The 14,986-nt window shown below is 45.4% G+C and overlaps 1 protein-coding gene across 2 annotated transcripts; it reads right to left on the bottom strand.

The window, feature by feature from the left end:
- LOC126050011 (V-set and immunoglobulin domain-containing protein 4-like) lies at window positions 1-13,510 on the bottom strand. 2 transcript variants are annotated; one of them, XM_049827265.1, is made up of 8 exons: window positions 10,201-13,510; window positions 8,827-9,183; window positions 7,911-8,192; window positions 6,207-6,284; window positions 5,845-5,913; window positions 5,025-5,138; window positions 3,352-3,373; window positions 1-2,209 (listed from the first exon to the last, which is right to left on the bottom strand). In XM_049827265.1, the coding sequence occupies exons 1-8, from the start codon at window positions 10,253-10,255 to the stop codon at window positions 2,017-2,019; spliced, it is 1,170 nt and encodes a 389-aa protein (XP_049683222.1). In that variant the 5' UTR covers window positions 10,256-13,510; the 3' UTR covers window positions 1-2,016. The 2 variants fall into 2 exon arrangements, with proteins under 2 accessions (XP_049683222.1, XP_049683223.1); XM_049827266.1 differs by lacking the exon at window positions 6,207-6,284.
- Between the last annotated feature and the right edge of the window lie 1,476 nt (window positions 13,511-14,986).

Raw genomic sequence — 14,986 nt, 5'->3', positions numbered from 1 at the left:
TAACTTTGCAGACCTGAAGTTTAATGCTTTTCATCTGCTTCTCCACATTGCAATAAACTGCATGTACATGTTGACAATTTTTTCCAAGAGATCATCACCAACCAAAACAGATGTTTGTTTCCCTTCCATTTTGAAATCAAGGTTTCCCAGACCTTAATTTTTAAGTACATTCTTAACAAAGAGAAATAAAACTCGTGGTACAGGAAATTCAGAGAGAAGGTATAAGGTCACTGATAAATACCTGTAAAGTGTGCCTTGCGGTTTGTGAATTTTGATGAACTTTTACATCATTCATTCCTCTAATTTCTCATTGGACCTCTGTGTACATTGGGTTTTCACAGCACTGGGTGAGTAGCATTGCGTTCTACCCTCATTTCTGTATTGCATAAAAGTACCACCTTTCCTCTCCCTTAAAAAGTGCTACCAGATAGGTCTAGCTATCATCTGCTTCCTTTTCCTTTGGAGAAACTGTAAACAAATAGTCCCTATTCATCTTCTCCACACTGGTCACGATGAGTAGAATTTGCTCATTTTGCCTTCTGTTTTTTCCAAGCTGAGAAAGTATAATGCATTTGCACAGAAGTGGTTTCATGCTGCTTATCATGCTCTTACTATCATTCTCAGTAACTTTTCTAGCTCTGTTAAACCCTTTCAGGATGAGAGACCTACACGCATACATGAGGTAGAAGCATTCCATGAGTTTTTACAGTACCACAGTCCTCTTTTCTATTGCACTGGAATGCCTTTCCTAATAGCATCTAATACTCTTTTTGAATGCTGGTGAATTTTGAGCTGATGCTTGCAGAGAAGTGCAGATGCAGATCTTTCCTGAGTGTGAACAGCAAATCTGGGGGCTCACTAATCCTGTGCCTGTGTCACCGATATCCTCCTCACCCCTCAGATCACCTGTTTTGTTTTACATCTGTCTGCATGGCTTTTAATTGGACATGGTATTGCCCTGTCGTTCACTATGAAAAGGTTCTTCCATAACTCTGCAATATCCACGTTACAGGTTTACTCAGGGCAGTAGAAACTACAAATAACAGAGCTTTTTGGCTCCATACTTACCCTTCAGGCCTTCTAAGGTGGGAGGAAAGTAATTCATGAATATCTACTGAGGAGCTGTAATTGTGAGTGTTTGCTGGCATTTTAAAGATGAACTGGTCATGCAAAAACATTCATACCAAAATAATGTAGGCATGTGTAAACATCCTATCCACAAACTTATGGAAAAGTATCTAATATCTTTCAAATATTAAACATGCATTAAAAGAGAGAATAGAGAAGGTGAACTTGGAAAGAATGTGCCTTGTTGCAGTATCAGAATCGCCCAAGATGTTCTGCACCAAAACTATAGAAAGCGGGCCTGGACCTTATGGCGAGTGCTGCAGAAAGACACATTGAGTACAGCACGATGGGTGCACGGGACATTTCTTCTTTTTGTACTGCTGCTCCTAGTATGGTAAGGTTCCTGGTTTTATCCTAGCTTTAATCTTTCAGTGTTTCTTTAAGGGCTATCTCACATTAAAAGGACATTCTACCACCTATGCAGCACTTGAGGTGGATGGGAGGAGAAATGCCAATTCCCAGGCCAGCCTCATTCTGCACTTCTTACCCAAAGATGATGGGGAGGTTGAGCAGCCCTTGGTGCTGGTTCTACTCCCACCCCATGAAGGCTGTGAACGCAGATCCTTTTGGTCATATAAAGCAGTAAGTTTAGTACAGTGCTCTTGGCCTGGGATCTGCATACCCTAGCTTTCAAAGGGCTTTCTTCTACACAGGTGGTGAAAGGGAAGCAAAAAAAGCAAAATCAGAAGATCTATACAGCAGTCTGTAACTGAAGTTCCTAAAGAGGTTTGCATTTTCACAGCAGAGATTGTAAAGGCTCCACAAATTGTGAAGGAGCAAAAACTTCTTGTCCAACCTATTTTGCAGAGGCAAAGGTGAATAGGAAGATAAATTTTGCCTGGATGAAGATACTCTTCAGGACTGCTACCTGTAGAGCACTGTTGGTTCTCATACAGTGTCCCCTACTTCATATACAGATTCTTTGGTGTTTCCAACATATTCATTCTTTTTTGTATTTATTTCTTCATATCTTTTGTTTTCCACGGGCTCCATCACATAGTTGTTTTCAGTGGAGGAGATGGGTGCCTCATAATGATCCGTACTTTCACACCTTGAAGAAGCTGCTGTTCTTGAGTTATGGCTGAAATCAAAATACAATATGAAAGAATAGTTGCAACCAGAGCAGACAAAGCATCTCCCAACCATCAAGATTTTGAGCAAGATTGTTGTCTGATTCAAACCCATGTAAACCTGGGCCACTGGATTATGATAGGAGAGAATCTTGTCCTTTACTTCTAGGTGGCAGGAGAACCTTGGACATTATAGCAGCATTGTCTCCAAACCAGGGAGAGTTTCAGAGGCAGCAAAAGGTATGTAAGCAACACAAGGATTACCACCATTTCTTGGAATGGCACAACCAGACAACTGCTCTTTGCAAGATACATATATATATATATATATATAAAGTGGTGGAGGAATGGTAAATGGTGAACTGCATGCAGACTACATCCACCATGTAGCTTTTTGTATCTTGTATCTTTAAAATGAAAGTAAATCCTCTGAGGAGAAATGCCATCGCACTATTTGTTCAGTTGCTCAGGGTTCAACTGTTACTTAAAATGTTGCTTTATAAACTGCTTGGGAAACACAGCTCCTGAGCAAATGCTGCTGGCATGTTCTACCATGGCACTCAAATCATCAGCACTTCAGTTTTTATCTAGATAAGTGGTTCTCCTTTTATGTTTTGACTGGATTACGAGGCTTTTCAGTATAGCTTCCATAGGTTACAAGTAGATCAGGATGCTGAAACTTGAGTTTAGAAATAGCTGTACGTTCCTGCCACTGCTATGACTAAGAGAGACAACTTCAGCCAAGGATATTTCAGGGATAAATCAGAGTATAATCTCTGCATCGGGAGCCTTAGCTCTGTAGAAGGAGAATTCCTGTTCTTTGCATTTGAAAAAACACTGGGAATTTATCCTTGGCAATGATCTTCAATAGGCCTTATTGGTCTGAGGAGTTAATAAACAACTCTTGCTCATTTTTATGATTCTAATACTGCAAAGGAAAAGCTCTTTCTTCCTGCACTATGTGTTGATGTGGAAAGCCCACAGATCGCCAGTACAATGTACTACTGAGCTAACTTTGAACCTCTTCATCCACGCTGCTTACGAGGCTTTTCATCCTGACAGGTAAGTAGCACCATGGGTTTGGCGTTTTCCCCCCTGCTCTCGTACAGGCCCCAAAGACCCATCAATGTGCTAGAGAAAGGGTTATACTCACAATTTTACTTCATAGACTTGAGCTGGAAAAGAAGAATCAGAAATGTGTGTCAATAATTTGCATTTATATTCACACAAAAAAAGTTTCTACTATGTCTCTTCTTGATATAAGAAAGCGACCTCTGAAGACAGAATAAAAATAGGAGCCGTAGAGATCGTGTTAGGTGGGTGTTGACTCCTATTCCCAGGATTCAGTCCAAGAAAATGAAAACAACCCATATCCCTGCTGTAGCACAACTGGCTCAAAATAACTGGCTGCCCAAGGTCAAAGGTAAAGTTGAGTTTAGAAACTAGAAGTTCCCAGTTCCCACAGTTTTTCTATTCATGAGAAGTTCAATAAAGAACAATTTAGAAAGAGATTATTCTGAATTCCTTTAAAAAAAGAAAAAAAGGAAAAGGGCAAAAAGAGTATTTGATCATAATTCTTATTAATTGGTGGCACGGAGTTGTAGAAGGGTAATCAAAGAAGTAAAGGGACAAGGAGAAAACTGCGGCCATCAGCATTAAAAACCCCCAACCCAAACCCCAGGGTGTTCTCCGCGCACTGCCGAGTGAGTGCTGGTGGTGAGAAAGGGGACGCGAAGAAAGCGTCTGTCAGCGCAGAGAAGTCAGAGGCCTTCAGTAAATACATCCTAGGTCTGAAGACCGGCAAGGAAATGAATCTGTACTGAACGGGGAGGACCGGGGGGGGGGGGGGGAGCTCTTTTCCTCCGGGTCCCAGGGGAAATTCTAAACCGCAGCTGGTGCAAACAGGTGCGTGAGAGCAGCAGGACGCGATTACCGGCTACCGGCTGCCTCGACGGGTCTGAGCGACGAGCTCGGTCGAGCAGGTAAGTCTGCGAGCCGCCGGCTGCCCGTGCGGAGCAGAGCGACAGGGACGGAGCCGTCCGCGGGCGGCGGTGGGCGGCGTGCCGCCGAGCGGGCCGGCCGGGGGGGGGGGGGGGGGGGGGCGCGGACCGGGGGCCCCGCACCCAGCGCGGGGATGAGCGCTGCCCGCGGCCGGGCTGGGGCGGGCAGCGCAGGCAGCGGCGATGGGGCGGGCAGGGGGGCTGGGGCGGGCAGCGCAGGCAGCGCCTGCCCTCTGCTGCGCGCTGCCGGCGGCCCGCGGGGACGGTCTACCGCCCGCCCTGCCCCGCCAGCGGGCAGGCTGGGGCTGCACGGGGAGCTGGGGGGGGCACAGCCAGGACAGCTGACCCCAACTGACCCACGGGGTTTTCCAGACCGTACGATGTCATGCTCAGGAACAAAACTGGAAGGAAGGGGGGATGTTTGGAGTCATGGCGCTTGTCTTCCCAAGCCACCCTTACGCATGATGGAGCCCCGCTTTGCTGGAGATGGCTGAACACCTGCCTGCCCATGGGAAGTGGGGAATGAGTTCCTTGTTTTGCTTTACTTGCACATGCGGCTTTTGCTTTACCTATTAAGCTATCTTTATCCAAACCCAGGAGTTTTCTCACTTTTACCCTTCTGATTCTCTCCCCCATCCTACTGGGGGGGAGTGAGCTAGTGGCTGCGTGGGGCTGAGCTGCTGGCAGGGATTAAACCACGACGAGGTGCCAGAGCTGCTACCGGTAGCTGCAAGCACAGTACCAGCCCCATGCCCAAACCCCCTCAAAGGTAAAACCAAGTGGGGCACGTACAACACATTCAAGTTTTCCAGAACATTCTACTCACCGTCTTTGGGCTTTCTAATGCAAATGATAAGAAAGATGACAAGGAAAACCACAGCACCACAAACCACAGCAATCAGGATGACCAGGTACAGGGACAGGCGAGTCCCCTGGAAATCTAGAACAGTACAGCAGAAGACTTTCAGAGAAGCCCTCCCAGGTCACAGTAGCAGTTACATGACACTGACCACTTCCCTGAGGACAACAGCAGCCAGCCCTGTCGTGGGCATGCAGGGTTGTACTGCATGTGCCTGTCCCTGCTCGTACCCGTCCTAACAGCACCTTGCTCACACGTCTCTGAATAGGTGCAACTGTGTGAGCCAGCCAGACTGACTGCGTACATCTCGCTGAGAGACTACAGCCATAAAGCCAACTGGCAGAGTCTCTCAATGCTAAGGCTAACTGAGGCTGTGAGCTGGGCAGAATAGTTGCAGTACACATCATGGAATAAAGGGTCTCAGCTTTTCATTCAAGGATACTGTTCAGTTGTATTTGGAACATATTTAAACCTACCATGGCACTGCAAAGCTAGAGCAGGTATAGAAGATCTGCTGGAGCTGCACACTGGGGCTTTTCTGCTGTTCCAGCTTTGATGCTCAAAGAAAAGACCAAAATGGACTACTGTTGGGAAACACAGCAACAACTCTGTATGCTCCAACTATGAAAGCTTCCCCCCCTGCCCCATAAAACCACCCGGAGTCTTTTTAAAAGAGAATAGCCATTAATACAATTTGCAGCCAAAAGGCAGAACACTAATTTTAAGGCTGAAGGTACTGACTACTGTCCCTAATCTTGTTCTTAGCTTTGTTTTGCTCTCCACTTACTCTGAGTCGTGTAATTCTTTTCTGGATATCCCACGCCATTCTCAGGAGTCACTACTGGCATGGGCAGATCTGCAAAACAAACAGGAGTGAAAGGCTCACAGTGCATTTCCAATCCTCATTTTAGCACCAGGAGATCTGGGATTATAGCTGTAGGATCAAAAGAGAATGTCTCCATCACCTTTATAAGACAGTGAAAATAGGCAAACTCTATAAATGAGTACTATATATACACTATAATATATAGAGTATACTATATGCACTAGAGAGATACTACATATAGTATATATACACTATATATACAGTAGCTATATACATATACACACTATATATATATATATGTATGTCTATACACATACACACACCTGTAATAGTGGTGGAGCCCCAAGGAGTCCAGGAGGTTACTGAGGTACCTCTGAACACCAGCTCTGTTTGGTTTCTTTCTGTAAGAATAGTCAACAACTGTCAACATCTTCCGCTAGCTCCTGGTCACTGATGCAGATTCCCACAACGTGCTGTGTGATTGGCAGGGGACTATTAATTCAAATGAAACATAACCCCAAAATACAAAGTTTCCACAAGCAGACCTACTCTAGCCCAGGTCTGAATTCCCACATCCCACAAAACCAAATGGGAAATGACAAGCCCTCCCTGAAAACAACTGTCCTTGCTAAGATAGACTGTTTCCAGTCAGGTCTGAAGCAGCTTTCGCATCACTTTATCTGCTACTAGAGATACCAGCTCTGTCTCCCACTCCAGCAGCTTTCATTCAAGACGAGAAAACAAGCAAAAAAGGCCTTTAAAAAAGAACAGAACCTAGACCATCCTGTATGACCTACAAGTTAGGAAATGGCATTTCTAGCAGCCCTAAGACACATACAGAGCCTCTCCTGCAGAGACACAGCCTCCCTAAGAGCAAGCTAAAAGCCCTCTGCAGACTGGAGACTGAGGAAAGGAAGATGTCCTATGTTCAGAAACATCTGGATTAATAACTGAGGCATATGGACTAAAGTTCAATATCTCAAGACTGTATTACCCAGCAACCAAATCCACTGCTAAGCGCTGGTGTCAAACCCTCCCGCTGAGTCCTCGTCCTTGCTGTCAGCTGTAACTGCTGTTACCCTGACCTGTGGTTGGGTAGTGTCTCCCCAAGATTCCCACATCCCTCAGAGGGGGATGTTGTGGGCAGATCTGCAAGGTGAACGAGAGAGAGGCTCACACAGGAGTTGGACCATGTTTGTGATGCTGCTGCAATTACAGAATTCTCCGCTGGTGGGCCAAGACCATGAGGAACCAGCCACCATCCAAGGACAGGTGGGGGACTGCGTGCTAGCAGTGTTGACAAGCATGGCCATCATTAATTCCTGTTCCCTTGCTGTACACTCTGAAGTGCGACTGCTATGAAAAACAACATATCATTTCAGCCATAACCTCCATTCCACTGGGACCCCAGCAGGCTTTGCCTCTTTCAAAGGTCACTGTGTGGCTTGGCTCTGCGATCACAGGCTTCAGGGCTCTGATGACCAAGTTACCAGCCAAGGAAAGTAGCAAGTCTTCCACAAGGAAGGCATCCATCATGCACCATCTTGCAGCGCCTGGATACATCAGAGTGTGTATAAAGCACAGTGTGTTTTCCTGAAACATGCAGCCAATCATAAGGAACAAAGGCCAGTTTGATATTTTTCACCCACTGAATTACCACTCGTATGTTCCTCATACTCAAAATGAAGTCCTGATTCCTCATCTAAACTTGCTAAACTGCAATAGGCAGTATTACACAGCCAGCAAGAATTTCAAAAAAAGCCAAAGAGGAATAAATATGTGTTTCAAATACAGAACCTCTTCTGCATCAGAAAAAAGCGGTTCTTCTAAAGAGGAGGAGGGAAATAGAATACAGGAAATAAAAAAGGATAGGAAGCCAGCGCCTGTGATGAGAGGTACTTCAGAGTGCAGAAGGCTAAGGCTTTTTGCATTTTCCTCTTTCAGGGAAGGGAAGTAGAAACATTGTTCTGTGCCAGTACGGGAGGACTCCAGATGTTTTCTGTCCAGCTGCAGCTCTGGGGACTCACCTCTCACCGTCAGCTGAACGGCGTCGCTCTGCTGCACAGCCCCGGCCCCAACCCTGTTTTCGGCCTCACAGTAGTACTTCCCGGTGTCGGAAGGCTGCAGGCTGTCCCACGCCAGCTCGACCTGGCGGCTCAGGAGCAGGGCTTTCCCTCCTGGGATGCTCCTGAACCAGCGGTAGCTGATGGGGGGGGACCCGTTGGCCACACAGGTCAGGCTGGCCCTGGCTCCTGCCGGGAGAGTCAGCCCCGGCTCGCTGGCCCTGATGATGGGCTTGGTCGCTGCAACTGGAAGACAAAGCAGATGGGGCCCAGGTCACGCTGGCCCTGGTTGCGGTGGGGAAGGTTCCTCCCCCCCGCCATGGCAGTTCTTGCTCTGGCTTTCAGTGCTTTCCCAGGAGGAAGAGGGGCACCGCTCTCACGTCACCTCTCTGCACAGGTTAAGCTTAGCTTAGCTGTGCCTGTACCAGCTGTGCCAGCCATTGCACCTCCTACACGAGGGCCAGTTTGCTGGGTTGATGCCATCTCCGTTCCTATATAAATCACCACTGCCCAGGCAAAGGGAGATTGGGCACATGCCAATGAACTTTGGTCAAAGAAAAGCAATGCAATATCCCAGGGACTTCCCCTCTGGTGCGTGTTCCTTGGAAACATTGAGACATTGGATACAGGTAGAGCCAGGGACAAATTGGTAAGCGAGAGGCCACAAGTCCTCCCCCAGCCCCTGAACTGCAGGGCGCGGTATTGTGGGCAGAATTCGTCTCTCTGACCTATTTATTGCTTCTCACTGGAGTCTGATATTGCTCAGCAAAACGCTCCTGCATCGGAAGCAGGTGGTCACTGTCTACCTGGTCTACTCAATTCCCAAAAGCCTTCCTGAGCCAAGCCTTCCACTCCTGCACAGCTTCCTTCTTGGGTTTACCTTTAACAACCTCCACTTTAGTGGTGATGTCTTTTGCTATCAGGCTGTTGTTGCTGGCTCTCCAGGTGACCTGGCAAGTGTAGGTGCCCCTGTCAGAGACCTCCAGGTTCAGGATGTGGAGAGACACGTTCCCTGGGGCATCCTTTAGGACACTGACCCTGTCCCTGTACTTGGACAGGAGGACGTGGTCACCAGAACTGTCCCTCCGAAAGACGGTGCCAGAGCTCTGGTCATGTACCACAGTCCACTTGAGTGTTTGCTGCACAAAGTCCTTCTCAGGCACATAGGCACATGGCAAGGTGATAGATCCCTTCCATATGCCTTCGACCTCACTGGGGCCAGTCAGGTCCAGAAAAGCTGCAGGAAGAATGGAGAAAGAAAATAAAAAAATTTTTTTTTAAAAAAGCCATCACAGCGAAGGCAGCTCCTGGGGGATGAAGGGGTGGTGAGAGCATCAGCAAATGGAATCCACCAAATCAAAAGCATGGGCAGTCAGTATAGATGATGACGGACAGTCTGTTCAGGGACAGGCTAACAAAAAAAGCAATGTGGCATAAGGAAGACAGATGGGAGACAGCTGATTGACAGGGGCACTGACGTGTGCAGTTTGGCTCATGCTCTGCCTGGTGCTCACACGCAAGCAAGGGAGCACCATGCAGAGCATAGGATCAGAATTAGCGGGTGACTTAGACCTGAGGGAAGGAGTTTGTCTCAAGCCTGAGTTGCACAGCTCCGCCGCCACAGCTGGCATCTGGCCCCGCCACCTGATGTCACTCTTGGGGCTTTCCTGGGAAGCACCGCACATTAACATCGAACCAGGGGTTTTATGGTTTTCTCTCCTCCACTGCCCATTTGGTCTTCTGAAAGACACTGCTTTTTCAGACTAAGCTGAATTTAAGCAACTTAAGCAATGGATCAAAGTCTAAAACTCTTTAAATTTTCCTATAAAAGTAAGGTCTGTTGCCTTTGTCCCAGTACATCTTTGTCACTCCTGGGGCTGAACCTATGCTTCCACAGACATTTCTTTACCCTTTCCTCCTGGTTTCCAAACCTTCCCTTTCCTGGGGACACAAGAACTAACCAGACCCTTTGTGCTGGGTTGCTGGCTGTGCTCCACGAAATAACCATCACAACATATATGGGATCTTTGTACTCTAAGTACGTGGGCAGCATTTCCATAGCCTTCACGAACCATTGGACTCCACAGCCAGTGGATGTGAAACAAGTGAGCACCAAGCCAGCAGCGTGCAAAGACATCGGCCTTTTTGCCATACTTCTATTCCCAAAACAGAACCACCCCTGTACAAACACATGCAGACACACCAGCGTGAGAGATAGAACTGCCCCAAACAGGAGACCTTTCCATAAACTCACCGTTACAGAATAGAAGAGGACTCATAAGCACGGCTGCTCTCATCAGCATTCCCATCCTTCCTAGGGCTGCAGCTTCTCCCTCTCCAGCAGGACAAACCTTCTCCCTCTAAGTCAGGGGGTAAATCAGAGACACGTCCCTTTCTTTGCTCACGTTGTCATCGAGAATGCAGGACAGCTGCTGATGGTTTTTCCTTCCGCTTTTTAAAAAGCAGAAAGCGTCTCAGTGACGACTGTCAGAGATGTGGGCAGAGCAGAAGTCCTAAGGGAGAGTGAAAAGAGGAAAATTTAAGAACTACTTCTACTCTATTTCATATTTCCTCCTGACTATGCTTTTCCCCCCTTTTGTTTTCTGATTTCACTTTAAAAAGTTTCCTTTGTTCCTTTTTATTCCTAAGTACCTATTTCTTCCTCTTTTCCTCTTTGCATTTCTTTCTAAATAACAAGTTTTAACACATATGTTACATACAAGAAGGTCTTAGAGAGTACTTGTAAGGAACTAAACCACCAACGTCCTTACTCTTCATTTTCTTGCCAGCTTTTCTGTGAAGATCACCACTGTGTTTAAATTAAGATTCATGAAACACCCTAAATCTTTACATTACCAGTGTGAGACAGATGATCATTATAGGTCACACTGCCAACTGAAATATTCTATTCTGTATCATTATATCCTATTTAAGAGGTGGAGAATTTAGGTATTCAATTCTGAAAAGAAATAATTTCCAAGAGCTGCAGGCACCTGGCTTGACCATCCCACTCTATACCACAGATTGATCCTTCTTTCTCGCATAGCAATTTATCTGCTTGGTTGAACTGATTGATTAATTGCATTCAATTAAAAACATGGATTAGGGCCATATGCACCTGCATCTCCCTGGAGACTACTTTGGAAACAGGTAAACAATTATACACCTAGAGAGAAAAAAAGGAACTTAACGAAGGAGAGTATCTCTGAGACTATGAATTTGTGATTTCTTAACTGCAATGAGATGTGTTATTGTTAATTAAAGGTAATATTAGCTACAGTTAATCTGTATTATTAAGTAACTGAACACTAGGCCTGTCTAGCAGAAGTATCTGTTCTCTGCTGAAACATTATCTTCAAGAGATTTTACGTGCCTTTTTCTGTCTTCTGTAGCTCTTTATTTTTCTTATGCTCTAATGACAGAAATCTCTTCCACTTCATTGTATTGAGCTAAATTGCTATGAGCACTTTGCTATTGTTACATCCAAATTCAACATCCAGTCCTCAAATGCAAGTAACCAGAATAATTAAACAACGCAGTCAACAAAATCCTAGACCCCATTCTAAAGTCCAACCCTCCTTTAATGATAGTGAGACAATGTTTGCATCTGTAGAAGCACAGTACAGGATACCAGAGCAATCCATGCTGCGTACCTCATTCTGAAGTAGTGGCAATGTGGGGGAAAAAAAATTTCTTATAGTCTTTATAGGCCTTAAAGATGGCTCCACCTATGTTGTCATTCGTGAGCAGCTTCATTAGGTTGTTATGTAATTTAACATTAAAACCAGGAGATTTGTGTATACAACCCTGAGAGCTCCGATATTATCTAGTTCCTTTTCTTTTGAGGTCTTTGCTTTGATTGCAATTGCTTGCTTTTACATATATTCTTACCTTAGACTAATTGATAGCTCATTCTGCAAAACAGTGGTGCTTAAGAGCCTATATGCATTGCGATAAATGACTTTGGTCTCAAACAGGATTCCAATCAAAGTTTACAATTTATTAAATGAATAAAGGCAAGCAAACAGCGCTGGGCACGCCGGGAGCTTCTCGTCCACCAAGACACGCACTGTGAAAAACAAAACAGCTTCTTTTATAATCTAACATTTGTTACATATTCATACTAGGTATGTCCTTCTCCATCTCCTGGTTGTGTGGGTGCAGTAGTTCTCCTAGAAAGTTGGCTCTGACCAGGCTCCCCACTGTTCGGGCCAGACGGCAGACACGCTGTGTGACACCTTGCACAGCACCAGCTGCGGTCACCAGAACCCAAACAAGCTCACAACAGACACCTCCCGCCCAGCAAATGCATACCACCAATGGCCCATCAAGACCCTAAGTACTGCAATCTCTGAGGCTAAATATACATTTAAACGCCTCAGTTCTCCCCTAGGATCTCTTGTTTAACACTGTGCAGTTAACAACAAAATCGGTTTTGGGCTGGCAAAAAAGAACTATATACATATAATCTGTCTCCTCCCGGCCTGCGGTTATAGGAGGACCAACAAAATGGTTAAAGACAGTGAGGGTCACATTTTATTATGCGGCCCTAGCATTGTTTATATTGACACGAATCAGATGAACACATTTCACATGCATATAGAAGTGTGATTTTTTTTTTTTTTTTTTTTTACGACTTGTTATTAACATTGATCTAATTAAGACAATGTTATTGGTATGAGTTTGAATTTCGTTCTTTTCAGGTTATAACATCCTGATCTCTGTTTCCTTGAAGCTAGTGATTTTACTACACACAATTGTCATGCCTCTATTTGGTTAGAAAATCTTTATATCCTTGTGGTTGTTTCAGTCATGGCCTAGAGAATCATCTGTTCAATTAATTTCTTACCATCTCCTATATTTGCAGTTATATCTGTAATTAAAGAGGACATCTAACCAGCTTAAGGCCTAAATGCTTCTGAAAATATCCTACTTGATAAATCTGGGAAAAAGGTTCAACAGAGATTCAACAGAGATTTTGGGACCTGATTTGTAATCGACAGGGAACCAAATTGTTCCCTGACATTGTGTAATTCATGTTGAATTAAAAGAAGACAATAAGGCTTACATACCAATCGGGAAGGGGGAAGAGACATATTGAGATTTAGCAGATGCCTTATGTAAATAACAAGGCTTGCTTAAACGTTGTGTGAAGGTCACGGGAAAAGGACAACGGCTATAACTTACTAAATAAGGAGGGAAAAAGACAACAACTATAACTTACTAGATAAGGAGGGAAAAGACAACGGTTATAATTTAGCAGATAAGGGGATTAACTCTGCCACGACTGCACATCAGAAGACATTCTACATCAAAAGACACTCTCCCTTGAGAAGATTCACCGAATCTGCCTAGTAACAAACTTGCACGAGTGAAGAAAGAAGCAGGACAAGGCGGAGACTTGCAGGAAAGGGGTGCATGAACTGTATATAAGGAATGTAACTATAACATAAAGTTGCGAGCTTTTGGCGGAGCACTGTCTCCCCGGCCGCCCAGCGCTGTTTTGCTCTCTTATTGCTTGCTAATAAATTTGATCTTTTTATTCAATACAAATTGGCTCCTCCAACTTGTCACGAGCGTCTATATCAATTTCACATGCTCCTCCTTGTAGCCCTGTATTCCTCCGCCAGAAATTTTCCATGAGATGCAACTCCAATCTGCGGTCACTAGGATGGGGAGAAGCAGGAAAAGCTTGGGTGGGTTGCAGTGTCCCCATACTTCTTGGTTCAGAAAAGGAAGAGAAAAGAACATGTTAAGTTCAAATTAATGCAACTCCTTCCTGGGGAACATGGCTGGCTGGACAGGAGGGCAGAAGCTTAAACTTCTTCTATGACTCGGACTAAGTCATACAGGAACCTACCACTAGCAGGGCATGTATGGACCAGGAAGCTAAAACTCAAACTGCTTGACAAAAAAAAAGATGTGTATATGTTTATTTATATATTTATATTTACATTTACCTTTGTGGTTGGGGGGACAGTGGCAGGAGAAATCTCTCGCCCTTTATATGATGCGAGTACAGACACCTGTACGCTAAGATGACCCTTGGTAGCACTCTCTTGCTTCTGCTTTGGGGAACTATGATAACAGGGATACTACTTTTCAAAATGGCAATCTTGTTTTAGGAGATAGCAAAGCATTTTGAGCATGGACTGGATGAGGTGACATCATACAGTCCAGGAGAGACAGACCAAAATAAGTTTTTCATGTATTCTGGAAAGCTCTGTGTTAGCAAGCACACAGTAATATGAGATAAAAAATTGATGGCTAGGCTGCCGTGGTTGGTGTGGGGAGGGCTGGTCTGGAACAGTATGAAAAATAATTACGAAAGAAGCATGTGAGGGGCACTTTTCACTTTCTCACGCTGTGCTTGCCATGCCTGGGTGTTCTGCAAATTCTTAGCACATGAAAGTCAAGGAAAAGCAGCCTTTTCTTCCCCACATACAGGACACTAAAACCAAGAAGTAAATGCAGCAGCTGTGCACATCGATGCTGGGGGAGGAAGGAAACTTGCATTATATTGAGGCAATGGTGATCACAGGTAACCCAAACTCCTTACGCATCGAGTCGCAGTGACATAGTAGCCCTGATCAGCAAGCTGTTGTATGTTCAAGGGGTTAGTGACCCACTGCCTCCCGGACCCCCGTGCTGCACCCACTGCTGGGCCCTGGGGCTTGTGCCGTGCTGCAGATACCACCCGGCCGCAGACAGACCTGCCCGGCTCCTCGCAATGGAGTTGTCTGTCCGTGGCTCCCCACGCCGACGGCGCTTGACATCTCCTCGTCCTTACTTTGAAGTGGAGCGACACGTTTTCATATAAACATCCTTTTTCTTGGCAGTGGAAATGATGAATAGATTTCTTTACGTCGAGGAGAATCCTACAAAGACTGTGAAGCCCACGGTGCCGGTTAACCTTGGAGTGGGCTCTGCACAGTGTGCCATGTCTAGATCAGAGGTCTGCCTGATGCCAGGGTTATCTATGCTCTTCCCTGTTTCCTTCTCGTGTTATCTCCCACAAACGTTGTTTTAATCAATACCTA

This window comes from Accipiter gentilis, chromosome 24, assembly GCF_929443795.1.
Source record: "Accipiter gentilis chromosome 24, bAccGen1.1, whole genome shotgun sequence".
In the NCBI taxonomy this organism is placed as follows: domain Eukaryota; kingdom Metazoa; phylum Chordata; class Aves; order Accipitriformes; family Accipitridae; genus Astur; species Astur gentilis.
The sequence above is the reverse complement of the archived record's forward strand: the minus strand, read 5'-3'. Positions and strand labels throughout refer to the sequence as shown.

What these genes read in the sequence shown, in the direction of transcription:
- LOC126050011 (XM_049827265.1), bottom strand. Translation starts at nt 10,255, where the DNA reads ATGGGAATGCTGATGAGAGCAGCCGTGCTTATGAGTCCTCTTCTATTC. An exon ending in TAAAGTGGAGGTTGTTAAAG is followed by an intron (nt 8,193 to 8,826) that starts GTAAACCCAAGA and finishes TTTGTCTTCCAG; the next exon opens with TTGCAGCGACCAAGCCCATC. An exon ending in CAAGTCTATGAAGTAAAATT is followed by an intron (nt 2,210 to 3,351) that starts GTGAGTATAACC and finishes TTTTGATTTCAG; the next exon opens with CCATAACTCAAGAACAGCAG.